This window comes from Dreissena polymorpha, chromosome 5, assembly GCF_020536995.1.
Source record: "Dreissena polymorpha isolate Duluth1 chromosome 5, UMN_Dpol_1.0, whole genome shotgun sequence".
In the NCBI taxonomy this organism is placed as follows: domain Eukaryota; kingdom Metazoa; phylum Mollusca; class Bivalvia; order Myida; family Dreissenidae; genus Dreissena; species Dreissena polymorpha.
Genome location: NC_068359.1, coordinates 33,317,541 through 33,334,960, shown reverse-complemented (window position 1 = coordinate 33,334,960; position 17,420 = coordinate 33,317,541). Strand labels below are relative to the sequence as shown.

Genomic DNA, 17,420 nt, shown 5'->3' with positions numbered 1-17,420 from the left:
CACTGACCCTTGAAATAAAAGTTCAGCGCTTTAACCACTCTGCCATCCGTGCTGCTAGCCTTATTTACATATTTTATACATTATAAAAGCAATTCTCGTAATGTCATAACGATGACAGCAGTACCCTGCAAATTATTTAATCGTTTCATATTTTTAACGCTTTATAATTTCCAGATTTTTTAAATTGTCAATGGATATATAAGACCATAGTACATGTAAAGTATTACTATTTCCTTGTAAACAAATAACTACAACGACATTTTTTTCAATATTGTCAATTGCTCAAACTGTGAACATGTCCCTTTAATTAATGTATTATGATATTTGTAATATTTAACACACTATTTATTTCAGGTAAAACAACTGTATTTGTTTCACTTACATTATTTTGAATAACACGAATCGATATCACTTATATGTTCTACGGTGTCTCGAATCTTCCAGCAGCCCTGTTTAAATGGCTGATGGAGGCAACAGACGTAATGTAACTGGAGAAGTCACTAAACCGGGTGTGTCAAGCCGTCACTCTCTGGTAAGATGGTCCGTCGAGTTAAGTGTGTTTCCATTAACAATAATTAATTGTAGTGTATAAACACAAATTTTTATTTAATATATTTCATTTAGAACTAGTTTGTTTTTTGCATCATAAATTGTCAATAAAATGAAATTGGATAACCACTATGACACATTCTTATAAATGAATTGTTATTTTATTTTACTCATGCGATGATATTTACTTGATAGTTGATACGATTGTGTATCTTATATTTATTTATATCAGGTAAGTAGGCGTTTATATCAGTCAATGTTTGGAGGTACGTCGTATTGCTTGTGACCAAGATTGAGGTCATATTCGATAATACCGAATCAAATTCAACAACACAAACCCTTTACTATCAAGATGTATTATATTTTATGCACGACAAGCAACTCAAACAACGAAAATATAAGAAGATCGAGTGCTCATTACGTCATAATTAATGCATAAAAAGTCATACTACATATTCATTCCCCCCTACAAATGAAGCATCGTAAGCGATTTTTTGTTATGATGTTCTTTATAAATGTTGGCATGGCTGTATAATAGAAACGCAGGTTACACTCCTTTCGTTTTGTTATATTTAAGGCTCGGTACAAATACAAACTACTGGTCGAAACGCCGTTATTTTATGTTTATCTCATGTGTAATAAAAGAATGAGGCAGTAACATACTATTCGCTATCACTACGTATATATTTAATAGAGACACATTTCAGATTCAATATGAACATGCCGCTACAGAGACGTGTACTTTGATGGATTTTATGGGCTATGGGCCTCACATCCGACAGGCAAGGCGAGACGCCTACAAAACTGTGGACAGGCTGATGACTGCACTCATGTGTGGTAGTGCTACGTGTTTCACCACGGGTAGCAAGGCTGAGGGTCTTACCTGCTTCCTAGAGAGCGATATAGACGTAATGTGTGTAGATAATAATGTAATTTGTATAGAAGAGGGTGTTGATTCAAGTAACATTCTTAAGGAGACAACCATATTGAGAGCATGCAGTCAAAAGAGTTATCCCGGCCATTGCATATTGCTACTTGAGAGATCCGGTACAACGATTACCACTTTTGTGCACAATGCCTTGTGTGATGATGGATATGATCACGAACTCTTGAGCAGTGCCTTATATATTAATGCGTGGTTGAACTTTAAACGTACGGAAGGCGCAGTGATACTCGATCGTGTTGGACCGTCAACGCCAAGTACATATTATGGTGGAACATTGCACCAAGACTTAGTGCATGCACTACATTTGTACTGCCCAAGTATCCTCACAAGATGGGCGGCAAGACCTCGCAACTGGCCGACAAATAACATTGTTCAGAAAGTTGTTTCACTTGGAACAGTCGTTACTCCTGTCGGGTTTAAAGGTAGTGATTATGAACATGTTGAATGGAGACTTTGTTTCAACGCCGGAGAAAACGTGCTGGTTAACAATCTTACCGATATTATGGTGAAAGTATATGTTTTATTAAAAATGGTGAAACAAGATGTATTAAAACCACGCAAGAAAGAGGTTACATCGTTCACAGTAAAAAATATTGTATTATGGATAGCAGAAAAAACCCCGCAGTCATTGTTACATGAAAGAAGTCTGTTTCAGTGGCTGCATGAAGGATTATATGCGCTAAGAGTTGCAATAGATACGAAAGAGCTGCCCTATTACATGATTCCAGAGCGCAATCTGATGGCAGCCTGTGCTCTGGAGCATGAGCAGAAGCTTTCTTGGATAGCTACTATTAATGATATGATAGAAGAAGGACCAATAATGATATTGAGACTACCGAAGATACGACGAGCCCTTATCGCTCACCCTGAACCACTACGATGGTACAGCGGGAGGAGGATAGAGATGGAGATGCTGGAGCTGATAGCCATGAACAGAGGCGCCCTCGACATGGATGAAGATACGGATGTTATTATGGTGGCAGTATTGACAAGAAAGGCGGATATTATGAAGGAGGTTAGAGATAGGATGATTACGGAAGGGTGTCGAGAAAATAATCTACATGATTTATATCATAGTATGCTGTTGTAGAACGATTACATTAATCAATAATCTGTTTAGTTGCAACTGTTACTCATGTGTACATATAGCAAGTCATCGTATGTATGTTAATTGATATGTATTATTTGGGATAATTATTGATATGTTTACTTATTTTAGCACACTTATTTGCACTTGGCTTTGATGGCAAACTCGTAAAACTTGATTTATTGATCTATGGATCATATAATGTTCATGAAAAGACGAAATGATGATACAACGCTTAGGTTAAACATTGTTAACAGTTAACGATACATGCATATGTTATCACTTGCGCTCTCGTAACCCATGCAGATTGTTACATTAGTTCAAAATATGGTATGCTGGACTCAGCTAGTAGTCTTTGTGACTAAAATACAAATACCTAACGTGGCCTCACAATGCACCAACGTTTATGTTCGATTTGTAACACAATGAGCATACGGTTAATGTTGAAGCCCTTTAATCTGAATGTGGCTCTAAAAAGAACGACACGCTAATAGCCGTATGTTAATGGTTTCACTACGAGGGATACATTCAATTTTGTTTTTTTACTAATAAGTTTAACGTATATGTGTAAACATTTCATCGACACTATTTTGTTTAAGCCTGTTTATTTTAGCTCTATTGCATCGAAAGCCTAGGGCTTATATAAACGCTCTCGAGTCCGTTTCCTGGGCCTAGAACCAGTACTTGGTGTCTTTGGGGGGAGATCTAAAGAACGCTCCCACGGTGGGGATCGAACCCGTGACCCCCCGGTCGCTAGGCGGACACCATATCCATTACACCACGGCGACACTATTTGACGATGCACCCTTATGACATGCTTTGTATTATCTTGTCCATCAGACTGATTAACATTGTTGATTATATGTGAGTCGGGTTTGTGTTTTTAATATAACTCGTTGATAGTATGTTCGATAATGTACTTTGTTAATATTTTTGCTTATCGTGTTAATCTGAAATGCTATTATCGCAGTAGAAATGCAAGAATATTGCTGTTGAATGTATAAGTTATATTACTCTGATAACTACGTTTGTGTTGTTAAAACGTCATGGGAAATAATATAATTGTCGTTATTAGTTTGTTAGTTTGGAATGTCCTTAGATTCATTACTTTCGAATCGTGTCGATGTCGTAAATAAAACATATATGCGTCATTCGAAATTGGGTCTTATGCAACATGCGGCGAGTGTAGATTCAGACCAGCCTTTGCATTTGAGCAGTCTCATGAGGAGCAACACTGATTTATGTTCATCAAGCAGTCGTTTAAATTAAGTTATTATACATACTGTTTTTGTTGTTAAATGTAATAATTGCTGATTAATTTAGTTATTTGCCTTTGAATGGATCAAATATGAGTGTTTACCCAACGACCCACATTCATACACGCCTTTAAGAAAAGAAACGTCCTCTGATAAATGCTGGCGTATTTAATTTTGTGTATTTTCATGAATCATTGTATATTATCGTATTTCATCCATTTGGACAGTGCATTCAGTGCATACAGTTGTTGCATTAAAAAATCGGAAATCGGGAGTTCCAGTACAATAACAAGACTATTATTTTTAAAAAGACATTTAAAGAAAACGTTAAGGAATCTATCGGGGTACAAACTAATGTATTGGTGATATAACAATTAACACCGTATCCGCTACAATATTCAGAATGATAAACATGACTCTGTTTTATACTTTAAATGAGTAATCTACGTTTTTTTACCCATTTTATCGAAAACAAAATAACTCTTTAAATTTTTCAATCCTTATGTCAAACGATCATTATTCATAAACGAAAAAGTATTGTTGTATTGAATGTACGACATTGATTAAATTACGCCCCCTGATATACAGTGTATATTAATACGTGACAACAAGATGGGGAGATTTCATTTTGGCAATCTGTGAAAAAGTCCTTTAAAGAGTATTTGATATTAGCTATGATTGGAACCAGTCAACTATCCGCGCTGAGGTTGATAAAGCGTGAACATATTTGGATTTACAGATATGATAAAAGTCTATATTTGTGCAAGGAAAGTCATGCCACCTGAAGACGAAACTGAATTTATATAAGACTGCACAGTCTTCTTCGCCTTCTCACCCAGGCTGACCAGGTTCCCAATCTCAAGTTCTAAATGAAACATTGTTCATCGTTTGCGTGACTTTACACAACTATAAAATAGACATCTCGTAGAAAGTACGTAGACTATACAATTTGGAGGATTTGAACATAATTTCTGAAGCTGACTTAACTTACACAATTTACACAAAGTTTCATCTTTTTGAAAACATGGAATATTGGACTACACTGATATTGCAACATTTATACAACGCTAAATATAAGTAAGAGTGCAGGGTTATTGCTCAATTAGCTACGATGCCTTTATACAGATGAGTTGTGTGATACATTTTTCGGTAAGAAGGTATTTTTAAGGTGTTTGCAGAGTTAAATTATATTAATTGACATGGGCTTTTAATTTGTTTTTGCAAATAAATTAATATTTGTAATTTGCCGATCAACACATTTCCAAAGAGACTCGCGATTATTAAACAGTTACACATAGCAATACAATTAACTAGAATGTACACATAAAGTATGTACAGAATGAGGAAACTCGAATTGCCTGACGAACACACTATAACACTAACGAAAAGAAGAAATTAATTTTACTTATTTTATCACGTATGACTATCACGAAGAACCATAGACAGCGAAACATTAAAGAAGCGGCACTGCTTTGCAAATAGGTAAAATACATATGATTTAATATATAAATTTCAAACTATACTGTAATTAATCGGTTCACACAAATTGAATCCTCCACTCGCGATGCTGTTTGTTAAAATGTGTATTACGCACGCATGCTGTTTTATTGTGTCTGGACCACGTCTGATAATTCACATGCCTTTTAACAGGCTACATATACCAAATGATGAAGCCCTCGGTTTGTTTTTACGTGAGCTTTCCCAAGCGGTGAACCGAAACTAATCATTTATAGTTTAATAGAACCCCGATGTCAATCGTTTATATTCACTGCAAAACCCATCTAATGAGGAAACACACACATATGGAGTAAAGAATCGATCACTGTGTATTTTATGTTTTTAATTGTTTAAAAATTACAGTTAAAATCAATGATCATTATATTGATTTTGGGTTGAAAACCTACTTTCGATGAATTAAGTATGTGTTAATCTGGACGTATCATGTACTTGTTACATACATTAAATGCGCATTGGTGTATGCTAAGCATCACTTATCCGTTTCAGAGATCACGGAATATTTCGAGGACATGTATTGAACATTATCGTGTCAAATAGAACCAACCATAAAACTACTTGCAGAATGTCACTGTATACAATGTCATTTGAAGACAACTGTATGATGCAAATTGTTCATATCTTTATCCATTTTATTTATAAAAATGCCAAAAAAAAAAAAGCTGCATATTAGCATTAGACTCGTATGAATGATGTTCATAAATGCGTTATTATAAATTATTACAATACGGAGATTCTCTACTTTTATGCACAGATGATGCACAGACGCCTTGAAACGGTCAATACAAATCAACGGGATTTACAAAGGTTACATTACGTAAGGGAACACGAGATTGATTTGTTAAAAACTGATCCGATCTTCTTTCACATTCTTCGATTTTATCATCAACACACCGAATTGTTATCATCTCCATGTGTTCCTTTATTTAGTGCATATGGCGAAAAAACAACAACACAAACACCGTACAAATAGTCGACACATGTACACGCAGTATGTCAAAATCTGCACTGAAATGTGGATAAACGATTGCTGTGTTTTAGATTTGTTCAAGGAGGCTTATCATGAAATACATTTTGTATTCTGTACATCATAAACACAAAATGTCTTTCACAGATAATTGGCTTTAATATAAATTTTCATAAGAAATGCTGTAAATAAAAAAAACAAGACCAACATGATAAAGTACTTAAAGCCTCAGACCCAACAATCTCTTCTTTATGTGTTATTAGTATTTCAAAGAATATATAAGCCGCGTTCTGGGGAGACTGGGCTAAATGCATGTGCGTTAAGTATCGTCACAGATTAGGCTGTGCGGATCGCAAGGCTTATCAAGGACGACAGTTTATGTCTTCACTGGAGTTTCGATAGGAAAGACCCCCTTTTTACGAACAATTCCCTAACACGGAAAATGACGTCCCTGATTAGCATGTACGCACATACATTACGCCCAGTTTTCCCAGAACGCGAATATTATATATGTTACGCTTAATATAAATAGTAATCGTGTTTTATTTAATAATGTATTTATACTACGTTGGTTTTTGCGTTATTTGCATTTAAAATAGTGTATATATACTACGCATTATATACGTGTTATCAGTGTTTTGCTAGACAGATAAATAAATGTAACACTAACACCAATTGAAGGGATAACGAGTTTTATTTAACTTGATATTATGCTCACAAAAATGTGATAAAACATTAAACGAAATTACATCTACTGGAGTAGTTGATTTAACTGAGCGGTAAAAACTACTTAACTTTTGACTATAGAAAATATTAAACTATGATCTAGTGATAAAAAACAATAACAAAAAGCGTACAAACTCGGTCTATCCCGGAAAACTCTTTTATCTAAGACGACCGACGTGGTAACAGATAGCATGCTGATGATGCCCTTACAAAGTACACATGTACGCCCCTATTTCATTTTTGAATTTGATCGCTGGGTATTGACGTGCATATTGTGAATGACATTTACAGGTAATTACTATATAACGTATACCATAATAATTAATGAACTGTCTTTTGTGTAAATATAATGCTATAAGTAGCGTTGAATACTTTTCAGTATAGAAAGATACTTCAATGTGTTATATAAAGTGTTTAACGAGCCTGAGAAATTCCTGAAATGTGAGACATCAAGACCTGTTTGAAGGTTTGGGCCGACTTAAATATATTAAACAAACATGTAACTGCACTATATATATATATTAGCTTGGTGGGGGGGGGGTCTTTGTTTCTTAAAAATGGAAACGGTTAAACATTAAACATTGACATAACATTCGCTCAATCAAGGCAAATAGTACTGTCAGTTATGGTACTCTTACATGCCATTTATCCGCCGTATTCAACATTGTCAAAAAATAGTGTTAGTTCCACGTCTAAAGATGTTTAAATATAGCTACAACCATAACGCATTATCCATGCGTTGTATTAATTAAGTTGTTTCGAGTAATGTGCTGCACATATCATGGCTTTTTTCAAAGGTGTTACAGCATTTTAAATACAGTCATATTTCTCATAAAACCTATACATGTTTATGTGCTTAGTTCAGCAAGTTGATATCAATTTAGTAATACATTAATTGAATTTTTATTAAGGGTTTATTAAATAAAGTAGAATTGATTTGCATATGTAAATATATAGGACAACACATTTTTAATAACCTCAATCGACACTTTGATAGAAAGGAGGCTTTGCTTTGAGTCCTGGCAAGCATTTGTTAAATCATAAAGTAATAATACTAATAACATGTTTGTGATTACAATTGCTTATTTAATGTTTTTAACATTTGTTTGATTACATTGATTTTGTAGAACGTTGTGTAAATAAAACATACAGCCACAGTCAATGCTGATATACTTTTTGAGTATTTTAAACGGTGAGTAATCAGATGAAGTATTGTAGAAGTAACATGTCTTGTTTTTCACATAATAGAAAGTGCATACACTATTCGTAAAAGCAAACACACATATTATTAAAAAGCCTGGATCAAAACGAAGTGAACAACTAGTGTTGTTATTTTATTGGAACCATTCGCAAATAATCTAACTGCCTTATAGTATACGAATGCTACTAATCTCGTTTAGTTTTGTTTTCTGTAAAATAAGTTAATATTTGTTAAGAATGGTATCTGATGTAAACCGCTACTGTGCCCTTATATTTTAAACATATAAACTTATTCACGTCGAACTATCATTTGAACGTGTACGATCTACTGTATCAATAAAAATAAGTTTTTTTTTCTAATTAGAGGATATGCACTACATATTATATGGAGTACTAATGTTCTCACCGATACGCAGATTGTACATTGTAGGAGTCGTATAAGCCTCGAAAGATACCTATGCATGTTTACTCTCACTGATAAGTGCATTGCATATGTGTCGTATGAGTTTCGCAAGAGCACCGTACGCACGGAGACTTGCAATGCATAGGATCATAAAAGATCAGATAAAGTATCGTGCATGTTTGTCATTGATACGTGCATTGCTGACGTGTCGTAGAACCTCCGATTGTGTGTCGTGTGTGTTTGGTCTTACCGATATTGAATTGCATACGGGTCTTACAAATTCTGCTTTAATACCGTATGTTTTTTTCTCTCCGATACGTGAATTGCATAGCGGTCGTATAACCTCGTCTGTTGCACCGTGCGTGTTTTTCTCTCAATGATATGTGCAACATATTGGGGTCGTATAACATCGTCGAAAAAGTCGTGCGTGTTTTCTCACAACGATAATTGAATTGAATCGTGAACGTCATCACTAGAGCACCGTGCTCGATTGCTCTCAGCAATTCTTGCTCTGCATAGGTGTCGTTTTACCTATGAATAATTACTTGCGTGTTCGTTCTCACAGACACGTTACTTGAAAATTGGTTGTATAACTTCCGCTGTATCATATGCGCGTTTATTGTTTACAATGTTTTTTTTTTGCATAAGGATCATATTATCTCAGCCGAAGCACCATGTGTGCTTGTTCGTACCGATACTTCATTGCATAAAGATCATATTACCTCAGCTCAATCACCATGTTTACTTGTTCCTACCGATGCTTCATGTCATAAAGATCATATTACCTCAGCTCAAGCACCATGTGTGCTTGTTCGTACCGATACTTCATTGCATAAAGATCATATTACCTCAGCTCAAGCACCATGTGTGCTTGTTCGTACCGATACTTCATTACATAAAGATCATATTACCTCAGCTCAAGCACCATGTGTGCTTGTTCGTACCGATACTTCATTGCATAAAGATCATATTACCTCAGCTCAAGCACCGTGTGTGATTGTTCGTACCGATACTTCATTACATAAAGATCATATAACCTCAGCTCAAGCACCATGTGTGCTTGTTCGTACCGATACTTCATTACATAAAGATCATATTACCTCAGCTCAAGCACCATGTGTGCTTGTTCGTACCGATACTTCATGTCATAAAGATCATATTACCTCAGCTCAAGCACCATGTATGCTTGTTCGTACCGATACTTCATTGCATAAAGATCATATTACCTCAGCTCAAGCACCATGTGTGCTTGTTCGTACCGATACACCATTGCATAAAGATCATATAACCTCAGCTCAAGCACCGTGTGTGATTGTTCGTACCGATACTTCATTACATAAAGATCATATAACCTCAGCTCAAGCACCATGTGTGCTTGTTCGTACCGATACTTCATTACATAAAGATCATATTACCTCAGCTCAAGCACCATGTGTGCTTGTTCGTACCGATACTTCATGTCATAAAGATCAGATTACCTCAGCTCAAGCACCATGTATGCTTGTTCGTACCGATACTTCATTGCATAAAGATCATATTACCTCAGCTCAAGCACCATGTGTGCTTGTTCGTACCGATACACCATTGCATAAAGATCATATAACCTCAGCTCAAGCACCGTGTGTGCTTGTTCGTACCGATACTTCATTGCATACAGGTCATATAACCTCAGCTCAAGCACCATGTGTGCTTGTTCGTACCGATACTTCATGGCATAAAGATCATATTACCTCAGCTCAAGCACCGTGTTTGCTTGTTCGTACCGATACTTCATTGCATAAAGATCATATAACCTCAGCTCAAGCACCATGTGTGCTTGTTCGTATCGATACTTCATTGCATAAAGATCATATTACCTCAGTTCAAGCACCGTGTGTGCTTGTTCGTACCGATACTTCATTGCATAAAGATCATATTACCTCAGCTCAAGCACCGTGTGTGATTGTTCGTACCGATACTTCAGTGCATACAGATCATATTACCTCAGCTCAAGCACCATGTATGCTTGTTCGTACCGATACTTCATTGCATAAAGATCATATTACCTCAGCTCTAGAACCTTGAGTGCTTGTTCGTACTAATAATTCATTGCACAACAAGAGCTGGCGGTAGGACAGCATGCTCGACTTTTCTCAGTCTTGATAGCGTAATAAATGCTTGCTGTTGAAGCAAAAGGAGTATCAAGAAAGACAGCATTTGGCTATTTGCATTAGTGACAGTAAATAAAAAATGAAGTTAGATTGAAATAAACTGTAGACATTATTTACAATTTAATATCATTTAATTCAAATTGAAAATTGAAAAAAAACCATATTTTATATATTGTTTTTTTTGTAATATCATGTAGAATAGATTATACTATATATACAATGCAATTATATTAAACATAGTATTCATATAATGCAATAATACAGGTAATCATATTGGATTGTGCAAGCTCATGGTAGAAAGGTATAATTAATTTCTCATAATTCATTGTTGATGAGCATTACATATAGTGTATGCTTTGTATTTATATTTGCATACATCTTTATTAAAGTAACGATCAAGCTCAAAATATTGAATATTTCGTAAAATAAAGCTAACCCATAAACAAATCATTGTTCCGTTCAGCAAATTGCAAAATTTCAACATTAGATGTTGTGTGGTAACATTGATTTAACAAGATACAAAATGCTCGTTTTAATTTTTTTCTGTCACAAATAATTCAATTTTCATTTCCCGCAAAATATCCGAACATTTACGGGCGAACGCGCGATTTGATTCGGTCAGCGTCGGAAGCATGATGGCTGCAGATTTCTCGGATAACTTGTATAAATTATGCAAATGAACGCAACCCGAATGAATCCTATCCTGACTCGATAGCATCCACACAACGAAAGTACCTGACATCGTTGAACGATATTTATATGCTTAAAAGTTGCCGAATGTTTGTTTTTTAACGTTTTAACACCAATGTTACATGTTTTTAGGGTCTTCCTATTGTAAATAACCATCGTATGGTACTGATTGTTATTTTTTTTTATATAGCATAATACAGTACGTACATAGTATTGTTGAGCGTGATAGTGGCTTTAACAATAACATTGATTAAATATATTAACACAGTGATGTTTAAAACACTGAATTGGAATTATATATCCCCAACTCCTAAACAATGCTCAAATAATATTTATAAATTTATGCAAACATAATTAGAGATCTAGTAAGCATTTTACCTTATTGTCCTTCATCTTTTCTTGTACTTCATTCCAATGTTCACTTCATGTGTATTGATATAAAGACAGCTTTATGATCTGAGTAGTAAGACTCCAATACTCTACTTTTGAACTTTGATGCATAAGAGTTGATGTATATCTGATCAATATAAAGAAGTGAAACTCCAGTTGCTGGAGCAGTATTGAACTCTCATTATACACAATTATGTCCTTTATTTAAGGCAAGTGACCAATTGCCAAAACAGTACAAAACAGCACAAACTAGCTCAATACAAAACAACATACATAACACATAAAAGAATAAAGCTGGGGTCACCGCCTTGGAACGTGAAGTGATCCAAAGTCTGTTGTCGGAATGTGTATACAAGGTACAAGTGGACTTAAGTCCAATTCTGTTTTTAAGCAGTCAACTTCTAAGTCTAATCGAAATACCATCCATTTAAGATATTGCAGTGTTTATATTTCGGCTCTTGTCTAGCTGGAAAGCAATGCCACAGATTTGTCTTGGACACGTCTTTAAGTTTGTACATGGATCCTTTTCAATTTTGTTATAGCATAGTACAGTTTGTATGCAGTATTGGTTTTCTTATTTGTTCTTTTTGGTAATCTGATTGGAAAGATATTGTCCCTGATACACTTTTGAAATACCATCCATTTCAGATATTACAGTATTTATATTTCGGCTCTTATCTAGCTGGAAAGTAATTCCACAAATTTGTCTTGGAAACGTCTTAAAGATTTCACATTGAAATATTTCAATTTTTTATATAGCATAATACAGTACATAATTAGTCATTTGTTAAAACACCAATAGCCCTTGATATTGATTATACACTGTTATCAACACAAAGTCTGCAATTAATGTAAATGTGAAATAAGAAATAATTATAATGTTTGTATATAGTGTATAACATTGTGTGTTTATACAGACTATGCTGATTTACTAAGTACATTGTACAATACTTGCGTACTTGTTGGGTTTAATATCTGAAATTTTTATTTTTTTCATTATCACACGTCAATATTACGGTGTAGAAGCATATCTGTCAAATGCTGCCTATCTGTCATAAACAAGAAAATTGGATGCTCGGAATTCACAAAACAGGTAAGAAAATCTAAAATTAAAACCCTTAAACACATTTGTGCATAAAAAGAGGTGGTCCATGAGTTGAAGCATATATCCAGCTACAGGTTCACAGTATTCCGCAGGTCCAAACACTTTTTACAAACTCTATCGAAGATGGAATGATGACGAGGGTGGTGGACCAATTTGCATATATGCCACGTTGATTACTTTTTAACATAGCTAGTCCGTAATATGTCGAATATCTAGTGTCATTGATATCATCTTTATGATGAAGTCTTAACGTTCAATGTACGCTATATAGTAATTTTCATTAATTGTATTTAAAAATGCCTTCTTGCGCTTTCGTTGTGGCACGGAAAGCCTCTTGATCGGCTCACTTTTCTGGCACGGGAAGCCTAGTCGTCGATTGACACTAGTATGGGAACACTCTCCATTACATTTCTTGTTTATTAACGTCCATGAACGAACAATTATTGCAAATTAGATCAAACCAAATCGCTTGATATATCGAAGCTCTTTTCTCGAGTGTATATGACTTATTATAGGCTAGACTTTTACAAAATTGAATCTTGTATGTGTGCCCTTTTTTAAATATTTCATTTTTAAATATTTCTGCACACAATTTTGTGGTTTTGTCTATTGGCGAAAATTGAAAGAAAAACATTGCTATCAAATGAATAAATTTTGATAGGCTTCCCGTGCCAGAAAAGTTAGCCGATCGAGAGGCTTTCGGGCACAAGAAGCCTATCAAAATTTATGCATTTGATAGCAATTTTTATCTTTCTTTTTTTTCAAGTAAATTCAACTTGCCAGGTCCAGTACCCTCATGATAGTAAGAAAGTATTTGAAGTTCGAAAGCAATAGCCTTGATACTTTCGACGTAAATAAATAAATAAAATAAAAGGAAATTGAAAGATAAAAATTGCTATCAAATGAATAAATTTTGATAGGCTTCCCGAGCCAGAAAAGTTAGCTGATCGAGTCAAGTCAAGTCAAGTAATATTTATTTATAAAGTCGGGTATTTCAAACATGATAACACAAGCTCTGAAGAGCTTTTAAAGCCGACTTACACATAACACGGCATGGTTACAAACATGATACATAACACATATAATGAAAACATAGTTACAACAGCCCTATAGTTTAAAAACAACAGAGAATATAAGTATTAATTAAATATTGCCTTAAAATACTAGAGGTAACTTTAAATTACTATAGGAGACTAGCGTGTACATGCACTTAACATATCAGACAAATTTAATACTACAGAGCTTAGTTATGAATAAATACATATTGTACAAAGAATGCAAACATGACAGGTTAAACATTAAAATGAAAAGCAGTACACAAAGGAAAACCAAGGAACCTAAAGCACATTTAACATAACAATACACCACAATACATATAGGAATATATATTAAGCAAGCTAAAACATAAAATAGCAGCTAAAACAATATAATAGAACATAAAATTCAAAAGCTATATAATATCATTAAGAAAATTCGCAGCTTAAATGATGTTGTAGAATTTTAAGAGTACAGGTAAAACATTAAATCTAACAATTCTATGACTTTTTGAACAAAATACGGCTTAAGTTAACATTATAGTCTTTACAAAATAGGGAACCTGATTAATTAACATTGCTTGCATACACAAATATGTTAAACACATGAGAAGCAAAACATAAGGGTAAACATAAGGTAGCAAAACAGGGAAAATAAGTTCACAAAACTAGGGCAAAGAGTGGAGATCATGCAGGGAAACATATCTAAGGGGATACAATAGCAGACGCAAGGACGTAGGGTTCGATTTAAACCCTTAAAGTGTCGCAGGCTACACAGTGTAAAATTTAAAATACATTTAGTTATTTCCGCTAGATGGACAAGAGCAAACTGATCCATTCCAGTTCCCAAGCATGGATTTGAAGGAGTGGAAGGATGACATTTGTCTAAAATGATTTGGTAAATGATTCCAGAGTTTTTGCAGCTGTGTATCTGAAAGAGTTTATACCATATCTGGTTGTTCTTGGCTCAGGTAGCCTAATTGTATTTAAATACCCAAAATTATAAGAATGTTCTTTAATTTCAACAAAATCATGAAATGAAGAGGGACCATCCTTATTATAAATTTAAAATAAATCTTGGGCAATTATTCTTAAGCGCCTTACTTTAAGGAATGGAAGACCAGACCATGTGATAAGAGCATCATACTCTGAAGTAAAATCATCGTAAATGAATCTTAGTGCTCTTTCTTGATTTTTTTTTTCATTTGGCTTTCCGGCATTGGAAGCCTATCAAAATTTATTCATTTGAAAGCAATTTTTATATTTTAATTATTTCAAGTAAAATCAACTTGCCATGTACAGTACCTTCATGCTAGTAAGAAAGTATTTAAAGTTTGAAAACAATAGCCTTGATACTTTAGAAGTAAATAAATAAATAAAAGAAAAGAAATAAAGAACATTGAAAGATACAAATTGCTATCAATTTGTTCAGCATCCTAACAAGATGGGCGACACGACCTCGCAACTGGCCAACACATATCATCGTTAAAGAGGTCGTATTATTTGGGGCATTTGTAACCCCTGTTGGATGTAAAGGCAGTGATTATGAACATGTTGAATGGAGTGTTTGTGTCAATACAGGAGAAAACGTACTGGTAAACAATCTAACCGACTCTAAGGTGAAACTATATGTTTTATTAAAAATTGTGAAAACCGATGTATTAAAACCACAGAAGAAAGCGATTTCATCGTTCACTGTAAACACTATTGGTTGTGGATAGCAGAAAATAACCCACCGGCATTGTTCCAAGCCACAAAGGCTGTTTTTAAGCTTAGCTCATATTTAATAAATTATTGAAAAATTTCAATACTTACCAAATTAGAGTTGTTTGATCAGCTTGTTTTACCAATTTTAAATTATGGGTCAGAAATATAGGGCTTAACCGAGTCAATGGCACGTGAAAGAGTTCACCTAAATTTTTGCAAAAAACTACTTGGCGTGAAAATTCAAACACAAAATAATTTTGTATATGGTGAACTTGGAAGAACATTCTTGATAACTATAAGAGCCATACATGTAATACGGTATTGGTTGAAAATTATACAGTTAGAAGATCATAAGTATGTCAATAGTATTTATAGCCACATGTGTGAGAATTTAATAAATAAACCAAATAAATATTCCTCTGCAAAATCTGTATGTAATCTGTTGCAGACCTTAGGCTTTCAATATGCATGGCTGAACCAAGGTGTAGATGATGAAAAGTGTTTTTTATCCTGGGTAAAGTCTAGATTAAATGATACATTTATCCAAAATTAGATGTCAGAACCTAATGATTCCTCAAGCGCAATAAGCTAGCCAGTTTTGTAAATTTGAATTGCAACCTTACTTTAAAAAATGTTAGCATAAATAAGTTTAGATCTGATCTTTGTAGATTCAGGGTTTCATCCCATAGATTAGAAATAGAATCAGGCAGATGGCACAAACCTGAAGCCATACCATTTTAAGATAGAAAATGTCAATATTGCAATTTTCTTGAGGATGAATATCATTTTTTATTAGAATGCTCTTTATATGATGATATTAGGAAATTTTATATAAATAAATATTATTGGAAAAGACCATACATGATAAAATTTATTGAAATAATGCAATTGGATAATACAAGTACCAACAGAAACTTTGCTATGTATGTACATAAAGCATTTAGTCAAAGAAACCTGTATAAATATTATTATGATTAATTGTATATAATGCATAATTTACCCAAACTTGACTTCTCGCTCTCTAGTAGATTCGTCTTTGTTGTGTTTGATGTTACCGTTATAGCATTGATTGTGAAATAGATTCTGAATGTTGTAATCCAAAAAATGCATCCTAGACCTTTTCATGTATTGATACTTTATTTAACAACTTATGATACTGATCACATGTCATGCCTTTAAATATGTTACTATGTTTTGATCATGTTTACTCATGGTCTATTGTATATATTGAATAAACCATATTTTAAAGTTATTTTATATATGTTTAACTAGGTGCATGATGATGAGACTTTAATCTTATCTATAATTGATGAAAGTCGAGCCTCTACTACCCTATGTTCTACTCACCAAATTTGCTGCATGGATTAAAATCACCAAGTTAATGTTCGTCTAGTTGTGAATGCTTCCATCGCGATTCTTATTTTACTTAAGAAAACAGTACGCACTTTAAACAAATTTTATTTCCAAATATTGACATTTCACAAATGTATACATAGGTCCATACATACATAATGGAAAAAGGGTTAGACCTGAAGTTCTTCAACATTATCGGGGATCTTTCTCTTGCAATAGTTTTAACATTTAATGGTGACAGACTTACATAAAAATATTAATCATGTCATTTACACAGTATACAGTTGAGAACATAAATCTCAATTATGATATTTATTATATGATGACAACAGTACTACTAAT

General features: G+C 34.0%; 1 protein-coding gene across 1 annotated transcript; it reads left to right on the top strand.

The window, feature by feature from the left end:
- The first annotated feature begins 401 nt into the window (after window positions 1–401).
- On the top strand, window positions 402–3,519 carry LOC127881289 (uncharacterized). Its single transcript, XM_052429041.1, has 2 exons — window positions 402–532; window positions 1,257–3,519. Exons 1-2 carry the CDS (start codon window positions 458–460, stop codon window positions 2,583–2,585), a joined length of 1,404 nt encoding a protein of 467 aa, XP_052285001.1. The 5' UTR covers window positions 402–457; the 3' UTR covers window positions 2,586–3,519.
- Window positions 3,520–17,420: the final 13,901 nt, after the last annotated feature.